This window comes from Panthera tigris, chromosome D2, assembly GCF_018350195.1.
Source record: "Panthera tigris isolate Pti1 chromosome D2, P.tigris_Pti1_mat1.1, whole genome shotgun sequence".
In the NCBI taxonomy this organism is placed as follows: Eukaryota; Metazoa; Chordata; class Mammalia; order Carnivora; family Felidae; genus Panthera; species Panthera tigris.
The window spans coordinates 72718912-72742650 of NC_056670.1; the positions used below are offsets into that span (position 1 = coordinate 72718912).

The following is a 23739-nucleotide window of genomic DNA, read 5'->3' on the forward strand; positions in this document are numbered from 1 at the left end:
TTGCTATTTTGGTGCTTTATTTACTGAGCTAAGTAGTGAGGATACGAGTGTTCACGATCTTCTTGTCTACGGTGTTTTGTATGTTTGAAACGGGGCAGAAGACAAGATTAAGATTCGTACATGGTTCTCGTGTCCGAAATGAACTCCCAAAGGCAAGTTTTTAACTTAGCCGGTCTCCAAATGCCCTGAAAACACCAAAAGGCTTGCCTTTCGGGCCTAAGATACGTACTTCTTCAATTACTTCTACAAGTTTGCTCTTGAGATTTTCCAATTCGATGGCTAATATCTTCTTCTCCTCCTGAACAGATACAATTTGATCTCGAAGTTCTGCGTTTTCAAAGCAAAAATAAAAGGGGAAACAATATCAATGAACTTCTTCTTAAAAGAAGAAATCAATCCTGTCAAAAGAATTGAAAATGCCAGTGCACATGTAGCTTATGGTCAAGGTTATTTAACAATGGAAACAAAAATGAAGAAGCAGAGAACAATGGAAATCTCATTCTGTGCCCCCGTACACAGCCACAGTTATTAATAATTTTATATCTCGTGATCTCACCATGTCCTTAAATATACTAGATCATGTTTTCTTTACATTCTATCAAACAAATATTTTAGAAAACTACCTGGCCTTTGAGAAGTAAATTTTTTTAAGATTTCAGGGAAACAAATTAAGGCACTGTACTAATTTCCTCTTTATTTTAAAATGGCCATGGGCTCTCGTCACAATACAATAAACAACTGGGCAGCTGATAATTTGCAGATTTTCATTTGCAGAAAAAAATCCTGACCTGCTGCCAGTGGATAGCCCTCAAATACTATTTGAAGTGACTCAAAATACAACCTCTTTGAAAAAGGGTTAATTCTAGTAATTTTCTCTCCAGAGTTTTTGGTGCATGGTTTCTTAAGTTATTTCATATTTCTGATTATTGGGATTTAACGAAGACTGGATTACCAAGATGGAAATATCAGCAACTGTAAGTGCAAATGCTTTTGGTATTAGATGAAAGTTATTTCCACCACTCAAATGTTAAAAAATATATATACACAGCTTAGCACCAAGTACTTAAATTGATACCCAGGCCTACAGTTTTGTGATTTGGTTTTTAACTGCGTTTAATTTCTTACCCTTCTCCAAGAACAATAAAAAAAAAACCCTTCTCTGGGGTTATTTACAAATGGGGAATCAAACTTTTACATGAACCCAGCTTGAAGGAGTTCTCAGACACTTAATTTCAAAATCACGGTCTCCACTGGGTGGCTAATCCTGAAGGAAGAACAAGAGACCAGATCATCCAAGACCTAACAGAAGGGGAAACTAGGAACAAAAGAAAATCCTAGACATTTCTTCTCCTTCTCCAACCATATCAATATTATTCTGTCTTAGATTAAGGGGGTGGAGGGTCAGGTAAGGATGGCTTTCTTCTTACTCTTTTCTTCCTACTGGCAACTGAAGTTTTATCTGCCCAAGAAACTAACGAGTATTGCTTTTGACATGCGCCGAAGGCTAAAATGCCCCAGAAGCCACTGAGCCCCAGACTGCCTTCCTGTATCATTAACATAAACAGCGTGTACATATAATTATGTGTATATATAATCATGGATAAAATTAAGGCATATTTTTAAAATTTTTATTTTAGAGAGAATGTACGTGAGTGCGGGAGAGGGACACGGGGAGAGAGAATCTTAAGCAGGTTCTACGCTCAGGCTCAGTGCAGAGCCTGATGTGGGGCTTGATCTCACAACCCTGGGATTGTGACTTGAGCCAAAGTCAAGAATTGGACGCTTAAGTGACTGAGCCACCCAGGTGGCCCCATTCTTTCTTTCACTTAACAAAAACATCTTAACTATAGTCCATGTTTTTAAGCAGTTTTACAGTCTAGCTGTTTCTATCAAGACAATACTTTCAAAAGCGCCTAATCCCAAACAAGAAAGTCGTAACACACCAATGTCACGTCCTGTCGTGATTCTCAAACCAGGCTACTCCCTGGAACATTTAAATCAGAAATGTTTTGAGGCAGAACCCAAGTTCTAAAGTTCTCCAGTGATTCCAATGTACAACCAGGGTTGAGAAACATTATCAAAAATATGCTCGGTGACTGAGCCAAGAATACCACCTTTGATCTGCTTCTGACACTGTATGGAGACGCAAGTCTCCGCGGCACCCTCTGGATCTGTGCTGGCATCTTCGTCATCGATGTTGATCTCTTCAGTTATTACATCTGGTCCCAGCTTGGCCATGTACAACATGCTGATTCTTTTCAATGTTTTATTTTCTTTATTTAGCTGAGGCAAAATATAAAAACAGTTATTTTAACAGCAGTCAAATGAGTGTCTTGGATTTTTAAACAATAGACAGATTAAGTGTATTTCTGTCTTCCATATTCATCAACATTCACAGCGTGAACTAACAATTAGAAGATTCATTAAGTAAGGTTTTATTTACACTTTTTTAATATTAAACTTATTAAAGTAAGGCCTGATGCCTGGATGACTGCCAGCAGCCTGGGAAAATCCTAGCTATAACTGATAATATAAGAGAACTTAAAATAAAACATCAGTATAGACTTTGTTACGTTAAGTAAGACCTGATGCCTGGATTACAGCCAGCAGCATGGGAAAATGCTAGTTCTAACAGATGATATAAGAAGAATTAAGATAAAATACCGGTCTAGATTAAATCAGATTTCAATTTACTTCAATTTAATTAAGGCATTTTGTTTCAAAAAAATGTTTTCTTTGCTGCTATGCATGCCCTGCAAATGTTTGTTAGCTCAGCCCTCTCTCTTCTCTGGACACTGCTACACTCTTCTTCATTGTTCGGCAGGATTGCTACGGGAACAACCATGTTCCCCCAGAGCACACCCTATCCCTTTGGCCACAGCTAATCAGTCCACAGATTAGGCACACGAGGCCAAGCTTGGTCAGATGGATCCGTTCTCCAGAAATCTGGAGGCTGGAACACGGAGAGGAGTTTCCTTCCACACGTCTGCATGTACAGAAACTATTGGCACCCACATTCCAACTCTGAATTGAGGAATAGAGGAAGGGAGTCCATAGCAAAGCCAAAAATGGAGCTGATGTGTAGAGACAGGCAGAGGAAAATAATGCAGATGGGTTTCCCACAGGGCTCCAGTCCATTCCTGAAATACTCTCCTAGCTCATAGATTCCATGGGATTCTCCAATATCCCTCACTAACAAATTCCTACTTTTCTTAAGCCAGTTCAAGATGTGTTTCCATCTAGAGTTCTAATAATACACAATGGAAGAAAGCGTAAGATATGTTTCTACTATCTCTATAAAGACTTCCAATTCACAGCAAAGAAAAGAAATCCTAATTCATTAATGTATTTGTTACTCCTTTTGCAGAAATTAATTGCTTTTTAGTTTCAGTTGCTCACCTATCATTGCCTTCTTTGGTTCATGTTTATGTCCATATGAATATTAGTACAAAGCACACACAAAGAGTAAACTTGGAGGAGGGGAGGCGCCCGGGTGGCTCAGTCAGTTAAGCCTCCTACTTCGGCTCCAGTCAGATCTCAGGATTCGTGAGTTTGAGCACGGCATGGGGCACGTCGGATCCTCTGTCTCCCTCTCTGTCTCTCCCCCCCACTTGCATGTGCGAGCACGCTCTCTCTCTCAAAAATAAACATCAAAAAGAAAAAAAAAAAGACTAAACTTGGGTCCAAAGTCCACAGAAGGAAAATACGGTTTTCTCATGTTTTCTCTTCTCAAGACTGCAAAATAAAAGGTCTTCTCTGAACATACAAACATTTAGAGATGAAACCATGTTTCTTTCACTAAGGGCCAATGACCAACACGACAAGTTGTGAATTTCATAACTGACACTGGAAATTAATACAGAGACCTAGTTCAATGGAAAGCTAACTCCCCTTCTCCACTAATCACCTTATGTCAGAGTAAGCTGTGCTCGTACTTACTTGTCAGGCTTTGGCCCTTCATTTGTGGTAATTAGGACTCCTTGGGGAAAAGCCCAGACCATTTCAAACTGGGAGATCTGATTCTCACCCCAATAACATTGAATCTAAATATATCTTAAGTAGCCTGGTCTGGAGCACAAGAGGTTTCCCTGACCTCTCTGGGGAGTCAGGAAGAATCAATCCGTCAGAAATGGCTACGAACTCTTCTGCAGATTCTCCCTGGGAAGCCCAGTGAGTTCTATTTAGGGAATCTGACACAGCCCTTTTCTTCCCTGTCCCCAGCCCACAGTTCGGGCTTCTAGCTCCCCAAGGTACATTACAGGATCAAGAACTAGATGGGAGCCCGTCCTCTCTCTCAGCCTCTCTCTCTTCAGATGAAACATTCAAGTGAAGACTGCTGTGGGTTCTCTGAACCATGAATGCTACAGAGTAGACCTATGCTGTGCTCAAGGATCATGGTCAATTCCCGGACAACACCATCTTTTCTGAACGTTAGGAGGAAATGACAATTTAAGGAAAAGGTGAAAAAAACCCTCAAGCCTTCATTTGTAATTCTGCCTCCTACCACTTAAACTAATGGTTTCCAGCTCTGCACATTAACATCTCTAGAGAGCTTTTAAAAACTCTCACTGCACAGGCTTGCAACAGACCCAAACCTCTGGGAGTGGAACCCAGCACAGTACTTTCTCTGAGTCCTTGGGTGACTCTAATGTACGTCAATACTAAGAATCTTTGATACAGAGAAAGGCAATGTGTTATTATACATTTCTATAAAATCAGCAGAGTCAAGAATCCTGCTCTGTAATCAAATGTTTCTGCCTCTAGAATAACCTCATCTTTCAGGGTGACAGTTTCCTCATCAGCGAACTAAGGAGAAAAACAGCTTCTACTCCATAATGTGAAGATTGAAGGAGATATTACATATAAAGTATTTAACACAGTGACTGACATGCAGTAAAAATTCAGTGTTCGCTACTCATTCTTACAAAAGAAGTTTAGTTTGTGCATCTGATTTTTCTTTGGAAATAGTCTATCAGCTCGTTTTCTTCAACCAAGATATACATCCATGATCCATGCAATTTTTTCTTCCTCCAGGATACTCACGAAAGCACAAAAATGCTAAGTTTTGCCATCTGGTGCTTAATACGTCAGCTCCAGGGCCACCATCACAATAATAATAACCTGATAGTTAACAGTCCTACCCTCAAAAGAGTTTAATGCCTCTCTCTATCAAGTCAGGCACTAAAATCCACCAGCCCTCGGCTGGCCATACTACTCTATTTAACAAAGTTACTAACTCAAGAAGAAAGCCGCACACTGGGTGCCTGGCTGGCTCAGTAGGTAAAGCATGGACTCTTGATCTCAGGGTCATGAGTTCAAACAGCACATTGGGCATGGAGCCTAGTCACAAAAAATAGAAAAAAACAAAAAAGCCACCTAGAAAATTTCAAGTCTTCTCTGAAACATCATTCTCATGTTTCGGAAGAAGAAACGTAAGATTTATGTACATAAAGATCTCATGACCGTGCTAACTGGGTATTTTTGGAAACTGTGAATTCACAAATTTTGGCTATGCAATTTCACCGAAGTTATTATTCATCAAGTTATATATGTTAACGGCATGCTGTTTTTTGGAAGCATTCTAAGTCACAAAGCAAAACTAAATCTTTTATAACCCTACAGTAACAGAATGCTCTACTACATTCAAATTTAGGTAGTTTTCATATTGGGTGCAGCATAATGAATATTTAAAGATACAAAATAAGCAAGTTAAACAGATTTGGACCATATGGTTTAAATAACTGGTCCACATTTATCAGGTTAACCTACACATTTTAGCAAAGTACCCACCCTTGCTTTTAAGAACATTATGCAAATTGCACCTTAAGAACTAAACATTCCATTTGTCATTAATTTGAAAGCAAAGATTCAGGAAAATAAGAATAAATTTGCAGAAACTTTGCTGCTTTAAAAATGGAGCCTACCTTCAAAAATGACAATTGGGATATCTAAATCAGGATGTGTGGTTTATTGATCATACATATAGAGAAGCTTCCAAACTTTGCATTCAAAGCTGTAGGATCTTCCAGATCCAATGAGCACATCTATAGGTTTTGTTGACTTGTGTTTTTATTCCAAGTCCCATGAAGTCACATTGTATCCTCAAAAACAAACCGTATGTCCATTTTCAAAAGACTTCATAAAGAACAGAGGACAAATGGCAGAGGGAAGGGTCCCTTGGTCAAGACTAAATTACAAAACTGACCTTTGAGATTAGCAACACAGTGGTTCATAACCACGGATGACCATAACAGTCACATGGCAGCTTTCTCAGCCCACACGTGGCCACCAGTGGGTGTAGGGTATTCTTAAGAAATCAACACTGGTCTACCCTGACACTTAAGACAACCATAGCTCAGAGAGGTGCATTCTCTTGCTCAAAGTCACCTGTTAGTTAAAAACAGAAAGGCAGGAATCAAATCTTTCTTTAAAGAGACCTATACAGGGGCACCTGGGTGGCTCAGGGGGTTAAGTGACCAACTCCTGATTTCGGCTCAGGTCACGATCTCGCGGTTTGTGGGTTCGAGCGAGCCCTGCGTCGGGTTCCACATCGACAGTGAGGAGCCTGCTTGGGTTTCTCTCTCCCTCCCTCTCTCTGCCCCTCCCCTGCTCATGTTCTCTCTTCCTCTCTCTCTCAAAATAAATAAATAAGCTTAAAAAAATAAAAACAAAAAAAATAAAGGGGCCTGTACAGACCCATGAGTAAAGTGCATCACGAAAAAAAGAAAAATCCTCCCCATTCTCCCTTCAGTCCTCACTCTAGTCTATCCTGTCATTTAAGAGGAGACTACAGCAGTCCAGGAACCAGAACTAACCTGCCCAAAGTCAGTCACATATGCCCAAAACGACATAAGTGGGAATGAAACCTGTATACACCGCCTCCCAAACTGCTGCTCTCCGTGAAGTCTGCCCATCCTGAGAGTCAGTCAAACCTTTTCGTTCCACGTGTCCTATTGGCAACAGGAATACTTAGGCACTTATGAATAGCGAGAGGAAACACAGAGACCATCCTCAGCCACTGCAAATTCGGAGCAGCTAGTGCGCTCCGACTACATTTTTCTACTTGTTCCAAAAGAAGACCCTCAGGACTTGAGAAGAGAATTCGCAGTTTTGTGGACCAGTGAACACTTAGCGACGTGTAGCACGGATGCAGCGGGGGGAGAGCGCTCACATCATCATCGTTTTGAAAGTGAAGGCCTGCACTGCTACGTATTCTTCAGACACAACAGAAGGGAAGTTGCATGCACATCATTTATATTCTGAGGCTCTGGCTGCATTATCTTGTGAATCCCAACGTAGTGTCATCACACAAACAATTAAGCAAACACCTCTAGCAAGCACACTGCTAATGCCTACAAATTAAATAGAGAGATATACAGACGGACTGATGGACTGATTTGCAGAATTTCAGTCACATCCAAAGACACACTTTGGAGGCACCTGATGGGGAAGAGGGGAAAGACACACAACCGGCAATTACTAATGATATTTGGCTAAAAATTGCTGTCATCCATTTCCTGATGAAGTGGTTCAGATGCATTTTACTCAACCCAAAATACGTAAGACGGAGATAAAAACATTCTTTAATAATAATGTACTTCTGATGAGACAGAATATAGAAAATTACACTCTTGGTAAATTCATCAGCGAGAAGCAATCAGCAGAGCACTGGAGGTCACCTTTAGCATATGCCCTCACTCTGCTTTCACAAATAATCACCTGAAATATAAGGCTGGAGGCTGACTTTTTCATCTAAATCAAACACGAAACACTCACTGATCCTTTACGTCCCACCAGGTTAGTTTTAAACTTGGTTAACATTTTCACCCAGTGCACAGACATCTAGGAAGTCCGGCTGGAAGAACTCCTCTGGGGCCATTTTTCACAGGCAAAAAAGCACAAATGCTGAAATACATATAAAGAAATGCCCCCTGTTGCAATCATAATAACCTATGCAGTAAGATATTTCCATAAGCCGCTTCCAGGAGTCTGAGAACTTATAACACTGTCCTCATCGTCAGAGTGGAGACAACGGATTAGAAAACCAGAGGGGCAGAAAAGGGCAGAGGCCACTCTTCAGAAAAGCACGTTGAAATTAAAAAGCTCAAGTAGAATTCCCTTCTTTAAAGAGTCTCACCTTTGTTGCCAAAGCTTCGGCGCTTTCTCGACAGGTCTTCTCTATTTCAAGATGGTTCTGCATAAAATTGACTTCCTCTATAACCATGTGAGAAACTAGGAATGAGGGGAAAAAAGTCTCAGCATTCAGAGATTGGTCAGTGATTCCAGAAGCCCACACATTTCGTCCCATGACTCAGAATACTTCAATTCTTTAGCTAGCCAGACCTTCAGCTCTCATGGAAAAAACAAGTGTTGAAGAGGCTGTCCTGATTAAATCTTAGCTAATATATGAATGTGGAAGGGAAAAAAAGAACACAAGGAAGAGGCTTTTATTGCCGGTGCACACATTTTAGGAAAGCTAGTTAGGAAGTTTTTTGAAGTGTCTGCTTCCCATGTACCTGTGCATGCAGCCAGACACGTCCACGAATTTGGACGACAGAGTCTGTCCTAAATAAAAAGTGGCACACGTGATTTCCTTTGCATAACAGGACAGAACACGTGGATCTAATAAGGAAAGCTAGCAAAAGAGACATTTTTTAAAAATAAACCTCCAATTGATCTCTTTAACTGGAGTAACGGATGTGGCAGCTTAGTGATGGTCAGTACTGTAACAGCAGTCTTTATCAGGGACAAAGTGGTTACTTTTACTAAACTCCAAGGCAGAAAAGCAGAGCAACAAGGTTTATGCACCATAGGACGATGAAATCAGATGCTGCTTGCATCACAGACTGCTAGGAAATTCGGAAGAAAACAGAATTTTATTCGATACTTTACCAATGCCTGAAAAATAGTTACTTTGAGGGTTTTTTTTTTCTAAATAGCTGCTCTATATAAATGGAGATCTACGGGTACAAAATTGAGAACTTGAATCGTACTCGAAAGACCAAGGAACATGCCAATTCCTCTCGCCCATGTTTCTAGCTAAAAGAAAACGCTCAGAATCTTAAACTTAACTGTAGAGGTGTATACTCATTGACATTTGTTTGGCTTAAGAAAGAAAAATTAAGTCTACCCAAATGTGAAACCCAACAAAGTTAGGCAAAAAGCACTGGGCTCACATAACACAAAGAGAGATTACTTTTGCTTCATTTAAGCTTAATTAACCTGCAATTATGATTAAACTCAGGGGGGGAAAAATTTCTCTCCAAATTAAATACAAAAATGTATTACTTCCTAAGTCTGTCCAAAGTTCTTATTATGTTAATATTCAGATTCATAAAGCAGGACTAAATGGCCAGAAACATCTCTAACCTTGACATTTTTTCAGGGGTAATAATAATCTGCAGCAAATGCAGGCCAACCAAAAACCACTTAACTAATTAGTAGTTGCAGTCACCGAGAAAAACATGAATCAACACTGTTATTACAAGTGGCACATTTGAGTGGCATCTAATTATGACTTGATGAGCACGATACTTGCATTATCAACATTACTACCGCATCCCATCAGGGCCTAAAAGCTGCTGATGGCATTGACTTCGAGAAACTCCCACTCAATGGTACGGCAGCACCCAACAATCGGCTTGGCAGGGGCCCCCCTCACTAAATGACACGTTAAGCGTAATTACTGGTAGACATTGTAAATAAACAGGATTGGAAGTGAAAATTGTACCAAGTGCATAAGACACAATCTGACACATTGGAAGTGGCAGCCTTAATTGAGAGTTTCTTTGACTGCTCAAGATCATTTCAACTGCATTTCTCAGAGGACAGTGATTATAACTGTGGAGACAGACGGCATAATGGTATCAGCACTGCTGACAGAGCAGTGAATTAAATTGTATCTGCTGTTGTGTGAAAGCCTTGATGAGAGGTACAGATGCCTTAGTGGTCTTATCATTATAACACAATGGTCATGTTGTCATCAACCTTTCTGGCTCCAATTGAAAAGAAATGATTGTGTGTTGAGGCTCTGCGCCCCCCCCCTCCACACCCCCCCTCCTATTCTATCTCTTGTTCTGAATAGAACCAATTTTCAGAGAGCTATGAAATCACGCAATAGGTCCTAAAATGCAGCTGCTTGGCATACAAACGGGTCCCCATTAAACTGGAATCACACACAATATGTGTTTATGCCAGAAGAACAAATAGAAGCTGAACACAGGCCAAGTTTATTCACACACACAAAGCCCATGTAGCTCTTCATCAATATAATTGCCTTTTATATTGTAGTTTAAATAATAGGCTCTATTATTTCCTTAAAATCCTAATATTCTTGGCATTTTATCACTGTGTTTACAAGGTAGGTTCTTCAAAAATGTGAAGGAAAGAGAAAAGAAACCTACACAATTTTTACAACATCAAATATTACTTTGAATTTTTTAGCCTTAACTACTTGACTTCTTCTCCCACAATCTGGTATTTCCATGATCATAACAAAAACATAAACACTCTGCATGTTTCATAGGAATTTGACTTTTTATTCAACAACATTCTTGCTCATGGAAGAGTGAGAAAAATCATTCCACCATAGCCAGGTTTAAGCCTAGCAAAAAGGAAAAAAAAAAACTTATTTTCTGAACATTTTGTAAAAATCTGCCCTGTAATTTAACTTGATAAACTTACATAGGTAGCGCTAGCCCCCATTTTCTCCAATTCTCATACAGTAGACTCCATCAGGTAGGTGTGTTTTTTTTTTTTAATCTCTTCCTCTAAGAGGGAACTGTAGAAATCAGAAATTGTGCTTTGATTTCTAGTTTAAAAAATTATCCCTATGCTAAATAGGTAGCAAAGATACGTACTTATCAACTTTCCAGATTCAAAAGAGAACATACTTCAAAGGGCAATTATATCTTTGAAAAGCATGACCTCATTTCTAAAACCAAAAGTCAGGTTACGTGACACAAAACAGATATTTCTGTAATACATCATTTCATTTGCACCTTCCAAAGGACAAAAGTTTTAAAAACCTTTAGGTGTTCATTCAGTGATTTGCCTTACGGTGCTGAACGCAGGCTTGTCTCGTAATATCCACAGACCATGACCACAACCCCTAAAAGTGTCTATAATTTCGATGACATGAAAAGTTTAAAAAAGTTTAAAAACTTTCGATGACATGAAATTTTAAAAAAGTTTTAAAAAAGAAGAAAGCCGAATCCAGGTATTTTAGAAATACATACTGAAATATTTACAAATAAAATGAGATGATGGCTAGAATTCGTTTCAACATAATCTGAGGTTGGTGAGAGCAGAGGTATGGATGCAGAGATGAAATTAACTTGGCCATCAGCTGGTTAACTGTCGAAGCTGTATACTGCATAAATGGGGGTTCGTTATACTATTTTCTCACTTTTGCATAAGCTTGATACTTTCCATAGTAACACTTGTTTTTAATGACTCTGAGAAGTAAGAAGCATAACCTAAAAGTACGTTGACTGTTGCGTCTACCAGTCGAGCTGAATTAGCCAAGTTTGTTTCTCCTCTTCGTGACCCCAAAGCACATGTACATACGCGCCATCATAGAATGCATCACACCGTAGGGCAACTGGGCTTTTCTTTGTCACTTGCTTTTGTCTTTTTTTTTTTTAAGGTTTATTTTTATTTTTTGAGAGAGAGAGACAGACAGACAGAGCACGAGCGGGGGAGGAGCAGAGAGAGAGGGAGACACAGAATCCGAAACAGGCTCCAGGCTCTGAGCTGTCAGCACAGAGCCCGACGCGGGGCTCAAACTCACAAACTGCAAGATCATGACCTGAGCCAAAGCTGGATGCTCAACAGACTGAGCCACCCAGGTGCCCCTGCTTTCATCTTTTATTAACCGTGAGCATGAGAGCAGGAATTTTTCTTTGCTCACGTGGGACTCCCTTGCACCTAGCATGATGCTAGGTATCAACTAGGTTACCAGGTTTGTGTTTGTCTCAACGACTGAGAAAACAGATCAGGCCTACCTTCATCTGTGAACACCCTTTTACAAGAACACTCTCTCTAGAACAGAACTGCTCAGGACACAACCACCATCACCATTTATCGGGCCAACTATGTGTCCAGCCTGTTCCACACCCTTTACATGTGTTCTGTCGTGAATTCTCACAACAGTCTTAGGAGGCATGTACTATCGCAAGTTTTGTATTTGAGAACACTGAAGCCCAAAAAGTCAAGTAACAGATGTCAAATTACAGAGTTCTAACCGGTCAGGCCCAGCCAAACCAATTTCTAGGCAACTCCCATTCCTCCATGTCTCTTTCTAACTTGTTGTATTCAAAGGTGATACCACCAGGGGCGCCTGGGTGGCTCAGTCCAGTTAAGTGTCCAACTTCGGCTCAGGTCATGATCTCGCGGTTCATGGGTTGGAGCTCCCCGTCGGGCTCTGTGCTGACAGCTCACAGCCTGGAGCCTGCTTCGGATTCTGTGTCTTCCTCTCTCTCTGCCCCTGCCCCACTCAACGTGTCTCTCTCTCTCTCTCTCTTTCTCTCAAAAATAAACATTAAAATTAAAAAAAATTTTGGGCGGGGGGGGGGGGGTGCCTGGGTGGCTCGGTCGGTTGAGCGTCCGACTTTGACTTAGGTTACAATCTCACAGTTCAGGGATTTGAGCCCCACATAGGGCTCTATGCTGACAGCTCAGAGCCTGGAGCCTGCTTCGGAGTCTGTGTCTTCCTCTCTCCCTGCCCCTCCCCTGCTCAGGCTTTGTCACTCTCTCACTCGAGAATAAATAAACTTAAGTCTACGGCCATACCACCCTGAACGCGCCCGATCTCGTCTGATCTCAGAAGCTAAGCAGGGTCGGGCCTGGTTAGTACTTGGATGGGAGAATAAATAAACTTAAAAAAAAAAAATTAACAAAGGGGACGCCACCAATGGTGCCACCCTGAGCAAAACTCCTCTCCATCCAGCCAACTGTCAGCAATACTCGGATGCAGGGTGTCTCCCAAGCAGATGTGATGAACGTGCCACAAGTTCTCCTGCAACATCAGGTTACCTGCAAGGTCTTCACATAGTGTGCAAACAGTGACGAAAGCCGGCAGGTGTGCAGGAAAACGGGTGTGCCCCAACACAGAGCAAAGGCTCTCAGGTTCTGGCTGGAGGGCATCAAAGACCTTTACTTACTTCTCCTCGCACAGGAATCTGCCTTCATAGGGAACATGGCTTTGCTAGGCAGTGATGCTCCTCGTGCAGGAAGACAGGAGGAAGGCTCAGGAAGAGCTGCACGGAAATCTGGACGAAACCTGCTAGAAAGAGCACGCTGAGCCGGGACGGTAGAGCCCTCCTGTGGAACAGAGCTCCTCCTAAACCTGGTTCAGCTGCTCTCTTCTGCACTCGGAGAACGAGGTTTAGCAGGTAAACGTTATAGGCAGGCAGATTTCCGCTTAGCACCCAAAGAAACTTTCCCTGTCCGAAAATGAAATCGTGAACTAACTCCTGTCCTCTTAACACTGAAGGGCACTCTGGCCAAGGCAGTGAATGAGATGCTGGCAGCAGCAACTAATATTTACAGAGTCCTTGAACTCTAACGCCAGGCAATGCATTCAGCACTTTTTACATGAAGTATCTCATTTATTCCTTGAACAGCCTGTGAGGCAGGATCATTTATCCCAATCTTACGAATGCGGAAATCGTTCAGGGTTAGGTGGATTGACACCAAAGGGCGCTTTTTACGGGTGGTAACTGAGGCATTCCCTTCCAAACCTGAACTTCCACCCTCAGTTCAAAGGTCATCGACCACAGTCGTAATGTTTTAACAAATATTCAAAGTTTTCTTCCTCCCCATTTCCTGTTCTTTTGAGACGAGTCAAGAGTCAGCACTGTGTTTTCCTGTCATCTAAGCTTTAAGGTTGAGCTGACTTAGAAAAGTGAAAAATTAAATGAAGACAGCAATAAAGATTGTTGTACTAACCTTTCAATTGATTCTTTCAGGCTTTGAGCTGCTCGTAGGGAAAAGTGTGAATTTTTAAAACTATCAAAGGCATTTAAAGAAAAGAGACAAAGAGGGAAAAAGAAATAGATGAGAGCAGTTTATGTGTTACTCTAAAGGTAGGCTGATTTGGGGGGAAGCCCCTTCCACATGTGCATAACACAAGAGGCAAAATGCCTACTACCTACCCGGCCAAAGCATTTTATGGTAAGTCCAACCATAAGAACTTGAATTATTCCCGCTACACACAGCATGCCAATCCACTATCAAGAGTTAACTCAAGAACATGAATTGGTAACAATGCCCATGGCATAACCCTTTTCGGTGTGACTTGGTGTTAGAACATCCCATTAATTCTGCATCAGGGAAGAAGAAAGTCCTACACCCATTGCAATTCACACATTCACAAATAAGACATATTTCTGTCATAGCGTACTGGCCTCCAAAGATAGGTAACATCAACAATATTCCCCTGAGATTTGGTTACAGCCAGACCCTTGAAATAACCTGGCTATTGAAATTAACGATAATGCTGCATTTTTATGGCTGTTTCACCTTCAGCAAGAATAAACTGTTTTGTTGTGTAGTTACCCAGTCAACATTTTATGATACAATCAAACAGCCTAATGCAGCATCTGCAGAAAGATGGGAAAGATCTTGCTTCCAAGGGAGAGGGTCACTTTTCCTGCTAAGGTCTGGTCCTCTTCCCATGACATATTTCCTTCTGCTCCTTCTGAGTGTGACCAGATATATTCTATCTTAGGGGATAAGGTAATAACAGATTTGGATAAGAGCGCCTGAGTGGCTCAGTTGGTTAAGCATCCGACTTCAGCCCAGGTCATGATCTCGAGGGTTGTGGGTTTGAGCCCCGCGTCGGGCTCTGTGCTGACAGCTCAGAGCCTGGCTCCTGCTTCCGGTTCTGTGTCTCCCCCTCACTCTGTCCCTCCCCTGCTCACACTCTGTGTCTGTCTCTCAATAATAAATAAATGTTAAAAAAAATTTTTTTAAATAACAGATTTGGATCACATACAAAAATAAGACCATAGCAGAAATTTAGATGATTACAGCTTTTATGGGCATATGACTTTCCCTGGCGAGACGGGGCCATTTCAAACATGCAAACTCTTAAAAAAATGTGTAAGTTCTGTGAACTAGAATTCCTTTCCTATGAATTAAGGTAAGAGACAAATCAGACCACTCTAAAGATGTGTAAGAATACTTGACGTGGCATTATTTAGGATATCTAAAACTCCAAAACAATCCATCATCTGTCATTGAAAAAAACAAATGTTTAAATAAATTATGGTACGATCATATAAGAGACTAAGATGGACAACAAATACTAAAACAAATTAATATAAAAACAAATTGAAACAAATATACATCTCTACTGACATGCAAAAAATACACCGTTTCCTGAAAAGAGCAGGCTGCAAAACTAAATGCAAAGCATGGCTTTGCTTTTTGTGGACACACATATTGCCTACAGACAAAAGACCAAGAAAGAAAGACTATAAAACACTAACGCTGCCTTTTCTCTGAGTCAAGATAACAAGTAATTTTTGTTCTCCTTCGACTGTTCTACATAGTAAAATTTTTTCATAACAAGGGCAAACTGTCTTTTATAATAACATACTCATAAAACAATAATGCTCATTGCATTTGTTTGAAAATTACAGTAATGCCAGGACATTGTGGGGGGGGTGGCAAATGGGAGGACAATTCTTGCTTTCTTGGATACTCAATGCAGCGGCAACTAAACACAGGGGCCGTGCCTACCCACATAATCCCAAAACACAGTTGGGGTGTGTTTACAATAATTCCAATGAAAGGCTTACATACTTTTCTGAAATTCCTCCAGTTTTTTAACAGCTTCATCTCGTTCTTGCCTAATTTTGTCGCACTGAAATGAGAAAACACGGAAACGTTAAATTTTTATCACAAGCTTGCCTAATTTTGTCGCACTGAAATGAGAAAACACGGAAATGTTAAATTTTTACCATAAGCTTGCCTAATTTTGTCGCACTGAAATGCGAAAACACGGCAACGTTAAATTTTTATCATAAGCTTGGGAAGGCAAAAAAGAGCAAACTTACAAACAGTAACAATTTTATGAGAAGAAAACGAAAATTTAAAACCTTTAAGAAGCACTCATGGTCACATGGTACTTATTCTACTCAGTCGCATGGTCTTTGTACCATTTGTATCTGGCCACTTTCCTTGGACCTTCTAAGATAATGAGTCATCCTCCTGCTCGTTATCTCCTCAGGAACGGACCCATTTAACATCCTTGAGTTCAAATCACTCTTTTAAGAGAATATATGTGCCTCTTTTTAAGTGGGTATTTGGCTAATACAGTGAACACCCCCCACATCTGCAGCTCAGATTCCCTGAAACTGGATAGGAACGATCTCTCCAGAACTATTCAGAACACCTGCGCACAACCGGAAGTGACGACACTTGAACACAAACTGCTGCCCTGCGTCCCTTGAAACCTTCACTCAGGGAAAAAGATATCCTTGCATCCTCAGAATTCTACAGAGAAGGTAGCAAATTAAAATAAGAGAAGACAAAATATTCCACAATAAGCATGTGTCATTGACAAACTATTTTTTAGGGTTTTTTTGTGGGGGTTTTTTTGTTTTGGTTTTTAGAGAAAGAGAGCGAGTACAAGCTGGGGAGAGGGGCAGAGGGAGGGAGAGGGAGAGAGAGAGAGAGTGGGGCTTGATCCCACGACCCTGGGATCGTGAACTGAGCCGAAATCAAGAGACTTAACGCTCAACCAACTGTGCCACTCAGGTGCCCCAAGAAATTTTTAGTTTTAAAAGGTGGGAGGACTCACCGAAAAGACTAGGAGGAGTAAGACCTTAAAAGGCAAAAATAACTTTTAAAGCATGAGGACCTTCCAGTGTGTCTGGTATAGAAACAAGCATCCCTTAGTTTTATAAGCCCTGAAGGTATTAATGAATGCTATAAAAGCCTCACGTTCATTATGAGGACTGATGGCGACTTACCCATGAGTTTCACAAACCGGGTTAAGTATAACACATTTCAGAAAGATTTTCATCGTAGGTGTCTAAAACTTTAAAAAGTTATTTTTAACTATCAGAGTGAGAATTAATTTCTGAGTTTTCTGGGACTACTCTAATACCATTACCAGAGGGTCATGTGGATAAAGCACAACTTTAAATTATATTTGAATCCTACCGTGCCAGATAAACATATTGGGATTTCATGCCTTTGGATATTTCCCATTTCCGTTTACAATGGTTAAAAAGTCATGATGCCACTGATAATTTGGAAAGCCCAAATAAAGACAGTGAGATAGTCTCATCCATCAGACTGGCAAAAACGGAAAACGTTTGTTCTCAGGAGTTAGAAAACCCTCACACACCGCTGGTGGGAGTGTCAACTGGCATAACAAACTACCAAAACTGAAAATGCACGTACCCTGTGACTCGGCAATTCCACTTTTGCTTTAAAGACTTTATTTGCAAGTAATCTCTATGCCCAACGTGGGGCTCGAACGCACAGCCCCGAGGTCAAGAGTCGCATGCTCTTCTGACTGAGCCAGCCAGGCGCCCCTGAAATTCCACTTCTAGATTCTGTTACTGGAATCTCTAGTACAAGCCGATCTGTACATACATGTTCGACATTTATAATAACAATAAATCATGGTGTTTTCACGTAACACACTAGACACCAGTGACAGCGAATGCACGTGAGCTCTGTGTCAACATATACTGCAAAAGCCATAATGGCGAATAAAAGGACTCGGTGCACAAAAGAAAAAAAAAAGGGACATGATGCACATATACCAAAGTATACCTTAAGCGGATAAAATCACTTTACATACTATGCTATAGTATACTATAAATGTACATTTCACAATACATATGGCATATATAAAACATATAAAAACACATAATAAAAGGACACGTACACAATTTATCATGGCAGTTGGCTCTTAAAACAAGGAGGGGAAGGGGCCCAGGGCAGAGCGACACAGGGAACCTTCGATTTTACCTGCAGCATTCTTTTTTAGTTAAAAAAAAAAAAAAAAAAAACAACAACATTTAATTCTGTGAGGGCCATATTTGTTACATCAATCTCTGCCCTTTTCTGTGCTTTTAAAATATTTTTCTTAATTAAAAAAAATTAAGACATAAACAGTTCAGCCTCCCCTTTAAAATGTCTCAGGAGGGGCGCCTGGGTGGCTCAGTCGGTTAAGCGTCCGACTTCGGCTCAGGTCACGATCTCGCGGTATGTGAGTTCGAGCCCCGTGTCGGGCTCTGGGCTGACGGCTCAGAGCCTGGAGACTGTTTCAGATTCTGTGTCTCCCTCTCTCTCTGACCCTCCCCCGTTCATGCTCTGTCTCTCTCTGTCTCAAAAATAAATAAACGTTAAAAAAAAATTAAAAAAAAAAAATGTCTCAGGAACTGAAACTTAAAAAAAAAAAAAAACAAAACCAAAACCAAAAAACCTATGTCCATTCATTTGGGGAAAATCCATTCTGGCAAGAGTGCACGAAAGAGGCACTGGTGCTAAATCAGCAAGGCTGTTTACTAAATCCTGACTTACACCCTCCCGAAGAGGGATCAGCCCAGACCATTTCCTTGAGGAGAAGGCATATTCTTTCATTAAGGTCTTCTTCAGGAATTTCTCCTCTGTGGGAGGGGAAGTAATGCCGTCTAATTGAGTTTCAAGTTACAACTTAACAGATAAACTGCATTCATTCATTCATTCATTCATTCATTTTGGTGTTTACAATTCTAAACACTAGAGTTCTGGATTCTCAAATAAGCTTTGTTAGATCTTTCCCCCCAAAGGGACGGAATGCTTAGCTAGCCAGCTGTTTCAGGAATGTTCTTCTTGTTTTCTAGAATGAGGCTTCTGTTTCTGTGGAACCACCCCGCCACCCTGCCAGTCGGCACACCCACCTCCAACAACTCACAGTTTAGTCTAAATGAGCATAAGCGAAACATAATTTCTGACTAGACTTACATGCCTGAGTTATGATTGCCAAGTGAAATAGATCTGATGCTTTCTTTCCAGTTAACTTCATGTTTCTTAATCTGACATTTCTGAAAGGTGTAACATGCCCTGTGAAAAACCGTCTTCATCTAAGATTTGGCGCTTGGGCGTGCTGTCCCTGACTTAATACCACTTGGATTCTTCTATATCCCTCTCCAAGCTCCACCTGAAAGAATCAAGGTGAATTTAATTCTTCCCTAAATCAAAAACCAGGGTTGGGGTGCCTGGGTGGCTCCGTCGGTTAAGCAGCCGACTTCGGCTCAGGTCATGATCTCGCGGTCCATGAGTTCGAGCCCCGCGTCGGGCTCTGTGCTGACAGCCTGGAGCCTGTTTCGGATTCTGTGTCTCCCTCTCTCTGACCCTCCCCCGTTCATGCTCTGTCTCTCTCTGTCTCAAAAATAAATAAACGTTTTAAAAAAAATCAAAAACCAGGGTTTTCACTGAGATGTGAACATTAAACACGATAGCATTCTGCCTACTGGGATTTGAAAAAGACCACCGACAGACATCACACACAAACCACCCGTGCAGGTACCATTTACTGGTCATGAACCACACATGACAATTTTAGGTGGGCTTATACCACTTCCCCAGAAGTAAAGCTTTATGCCCATGCTCTCCACTCATAAGGCCCAGGTAGACAGGCTTTGGTTAATAACAGGTCTCAGTATCCCAGTCTTACTCTAACGTGCCAGGAACCGGTTTCTACCATCCGGCCATATGTTTTTAACACGACCCCTACAGGCATCACCAGAGGATTCAGAAGCGTCTCCCAAACCCAGCTGTATTCTAGCAGGGGTCTTCGTGTGGCTTTGCTTTCTATTTTCTGCAACCGCATTATGATAGAACTGGCAGCCACAGAATTTACCATCTGCTATGGATACTGAAAGGGGTGTGTGTTGCGGGGGGAGGGGGAATCTACACATGCGGCAAATGCAGCTGACTTACTCCAAACCAGAACTGAACAAAATATGAAGGACGTACCCCTTTACTTAAGCAGAAACCCAAATATCCACTTATTTTATCATTTTAGGTGAACCCCAAAAAATACCTTGTAACCTTTCTCTCATTCTACCCACAGACGCAAGTTAGCAAGGATTCTGGGCCTTTTTGGGAGAATGTTGCGTCTTTATGTCCTGCAGAAGCCCCTCACCCACCCTACCCCTTCCTCTACCCTGCCCACACAGCTGCAGCATTTGTAGAAACTGTTTCTTTTTGTGTGAGAATTGCTCATGGAGACTTTGCAATAGCAACAGATGTTCCTGGGCCCACGTCACTTCATTATGATGCCCAACGACTCTCTGTATAGCCGGCGGCTGGGGTAGAACCCAGCAGCACGAGGGCTGACTGTGTTAAGCTAGCTGGATGACATGAGGTCGATTCTAGAGTCTCTATACTGGCTCTTTATGAAGTGGTGAATTAGCCAGAGGTTGGCCTTGCTGGTTTTGAATATTAGAGGCCCTGGCCTCAATGTGCGAAGGCCTGGCTCTGTTCCACGAATGTTCCTTGAGCCTCGTCCAGGCAGATACCTGGCTTCTGAAACGAAACCAGCATTTCAAAGCACTTAGCAGAACGATGTGCAGAGGTAAGTCTCTCCAGGGTGAACTGGCAATCCCTCCCTCCCCCCACCAAAACGGGCGCCTCCCTTCCTTCTCCCTCACACATCAACTGTTTATACAACAGTATCTGCTTCACAGGGCTCAGCAGAAATACAGAGAACTGTGGTAGACACTAAGCTTTCTTTACGTGTCGCTGTGTGTATATCTGAGGCAAGAAAAGTCCCAATATTCTGAATTGTGTCTAACTTCCACTAACATAAACATTCATGTTTATCTCCACGGTACACAAATTCAGTGCAGGGTTGCCAGCCTAGACAGAAAGGCACGTCTGGGACCCAAGAAGGGCGCACACACACTGCACGCACACAACATGAACAAAGTAGGCAATCCACACAAGACAACTACCTGAGTTGACTGAATGAGACTTCTAAGCAGGTGTCTCCTGTAATCACCGAATGCCTCCATTTCCTTCCTCCCAGCACTGAACAAATTACCCCTACAGCACCCACACGTGCCGGGCACTGTGTTAAGCACGGGGGCGGGGGGCACGTAACAGCACGCTCTCACGAAACCTGCAACCTACCCAGAAAGAAGCAATTCATAAAAACACTTGCTAGAATGGGACAAACGCTGTACAAGGGGAACACATAGCAGAGGCTATAACACCAGATCTGAGAAGGAGGCAGCCCTCCACCGTTTTTACTTTTCTTGAAGTTCACTCCTTTTACGCCCAGTTACAACACTTAAAAGTTGAAGCATGCACAGCAGCAGAATGGTGCCTATTTACCTGTTTTGGGATCTCTGGCGATGAACTTGGATAATGGTGGGGAGAGTCTTCCACCTGGGGAAGCTGGGCTAGAACGTGCCTGGGCTTCTCCTTAAAGAACACAGTAACTGAACTCATTCCCCCTCACATGGGATTCCCCTCACCCTCCTTCTCTTTTGGTGGCGTTCTTTCTTCCAATTCAAAGTTCTTTCCCTCCAATTTTCACAGGCAATAAAGCAGTAGCTGCCCCCTGAAGCTGTCGTACAGCATTCTCCAAATTCTAGGTATTGTGTGTTCGATGGAAACACATGTCCTCAGAACAGAGATCCTTGCTCTTTGTTTCTGGATAGATTGCTGTTAATAAGAGACTCATTTTCACTTTCAAACTGCTAAGTAATTACTTTTTCTCTGGCACAACCACTTGCCACTCTGTTCTAAAGAAACTGCATGTATGTGGATGTATTATGCATGAACAGTTAGCATAATGGATGCGTATCTCGCTCTTTAAAGTGGCTTCTTTACTGATTTTTTCTTAATAAAATACTTTGGGACCTTCACCTCTGAAATTTACACAAGAGAAAGAAATGCTAACAATAGAAAACGGGAGCCAAGATGCAAACAGTATCATATATCTGGCTTCTTGAAACGTAAGTCTTGGAAAGTGTCTGTCTCATTCCCTTTCATTCATTGTTCCTGGCAAGCTGACAGAGCCGCCTGATGCACTGTGACAGTAGCTCATCCAAACGGCTTCTAATCAGCCACTTAAACATTTATTCATTTCAAAACTCAATCTCAAGACACAATATTAAATATAAATACTTACTGTTTAAAGGCAGACATTCTTCTATTATACAGATTTCCTTCTTTTTACGCGCACACACACACACACACACACCCGCCACCCTGAGAAATGTGAAAGCTATTCCATTAAAAGCTCAGTGAGGCTTCGCCCCCCCCATATAGGAAAAAACCCCAAACAATTATGACAAAGATCCTGAATGAGTCATAAGGAGAATGCCCTTCGACTGTGGAAGCATTAGAAGCATGACTAATGTGGTGCCTGCTTCCCGAGCAAACGACCACGTTTTATTTGACTGATCCCACAATACATCATCTTCTATTTGTCCATACCTCAAAAAAACAGATTTGGAAGGGTCGTGGGCTTCCACGTGACAGGCTTTCTTGCTCTTTAACATACTGTTGGCAATGTCGTTTAGCAACTAGGCCAAAAAATTAGAGAAAGTAGCACCCTTTCCATAAAGGCACGTTTGGGACCCTTTTTACACTTTAACCCAACCCCATACAGCTTACTTGTACGCTCTAGAATATTTTGATAATAGTTTTGGTTGAGAAAATGCGATCAGTACATAAGAAATACACACAGATATTTTGTTATAAAGAAGTCAACAATTCTGCTTGGGAGAAAGTTGGAGAAGCCTTTGAAAAAAATAAGGGACACGTGAGCCAAGCATTAAGAGCTAGTAAGAGTTTGTCACACGGATGAGGGGAGGATCCTTATCTTTTCGTCCTTTTCCCATCCCACCCCCAGGCCCCCAGGCACTCACAACACAATTTATCCAAGTTATTTGTCCACTTCCTGTGTCCCTCGTTCGAGTTGTTTCACTCGAGAGTGGGACCTTCGTGCATTTTTCTTTATATACTCCAGGACTCAGAAGGCATTCAACAAAAAGTCTTCCCTCTCAAACAGATTTTGATTCCATCCTCACAGACAATGAGAAAAACCACAAAATGAGCAACATTCCATTTTTCTTAAATAAGGACACCTGCGAAGGAAAAGATCGTCGAAAGACCGGCCCATCCCTCCAGGTCTCTCCTCTTACCCTTGGCACACCTGTGCCAGAATCTACACACGCACACACACTCACACACGTGAGTCTTCTGACGTTACGGTTCACTCGCTATTTAACTTTCAGGTTTTAAAAACTGAAACTGTACTTAAAAATGCAGACCTATCGATGGTCGAGATAAACGATCCAGAAAAGTATGGAGTCTGATAACTGGCTGTGGAAAATTCATGAGCTAACAACAAAGAACTACAAGTAAAACCAAGACCTTGGTGGAGAAAGTCAACCAGCTCCCGTAAGTTTACCTGCTTCAGAAAGAACATTTGTGGTCAGAAGACCCACATAGGAATCTAGACTCCGTCAAGCTCTCGGGGTCTGTTCTCTGCACTGGAGCTGACACAGAGCTGTCTGGAGTATTGGACGAGGAAGACAAGTGAGTGTGCATGGCCCACAGTAGCTTCTCAACAAACACAGCCGCTTGAGCAACTGCCGGCTCTGAAGAGACATGACGTCTCTTGGAGGAGACTCCAAACAGAGCATAAAAATATCTTACCCCAAAAAAATCACACCCATTGTCTCTTCTCATTGATCAGGTTCGTGACCTAGC

General features: G+C 41.7%; 1 protein-coding gene across 5 annotated transcripts in view; it reads right to left on the reverse strand.

The window, feature by feature from the left end:
• SHTN1 (shootin 1) overlaps positions 1–23739 on the reverse strand; it is a 100427-nt gene that overhangs the window by 59177 nt on the left and 17511 nt on the right. For all 5 annotated transcript variants that reach the window (XM_042959986.1, XM_042959990.1, XM_042959988.1 and 2 more), the window contains exons 3-6: positions 15811–15871; positions 8138–8232; positions 2115–2283; positions 230–327 (exon numbers count right to left, since the gene is read on the reverse strand). In XM_042959986.1, coding sequence (XP_042815920.1) covers positions 230–327; positions 2115–2283; positions 8138–8232; positions 15811–15871 — 423 coding nt within the window. The remainder of the gene's footprint in view (positions 1–229; positions 328–2114; positions 2284–8137; positions 8233–15810; positions 15872–23739) is intronic.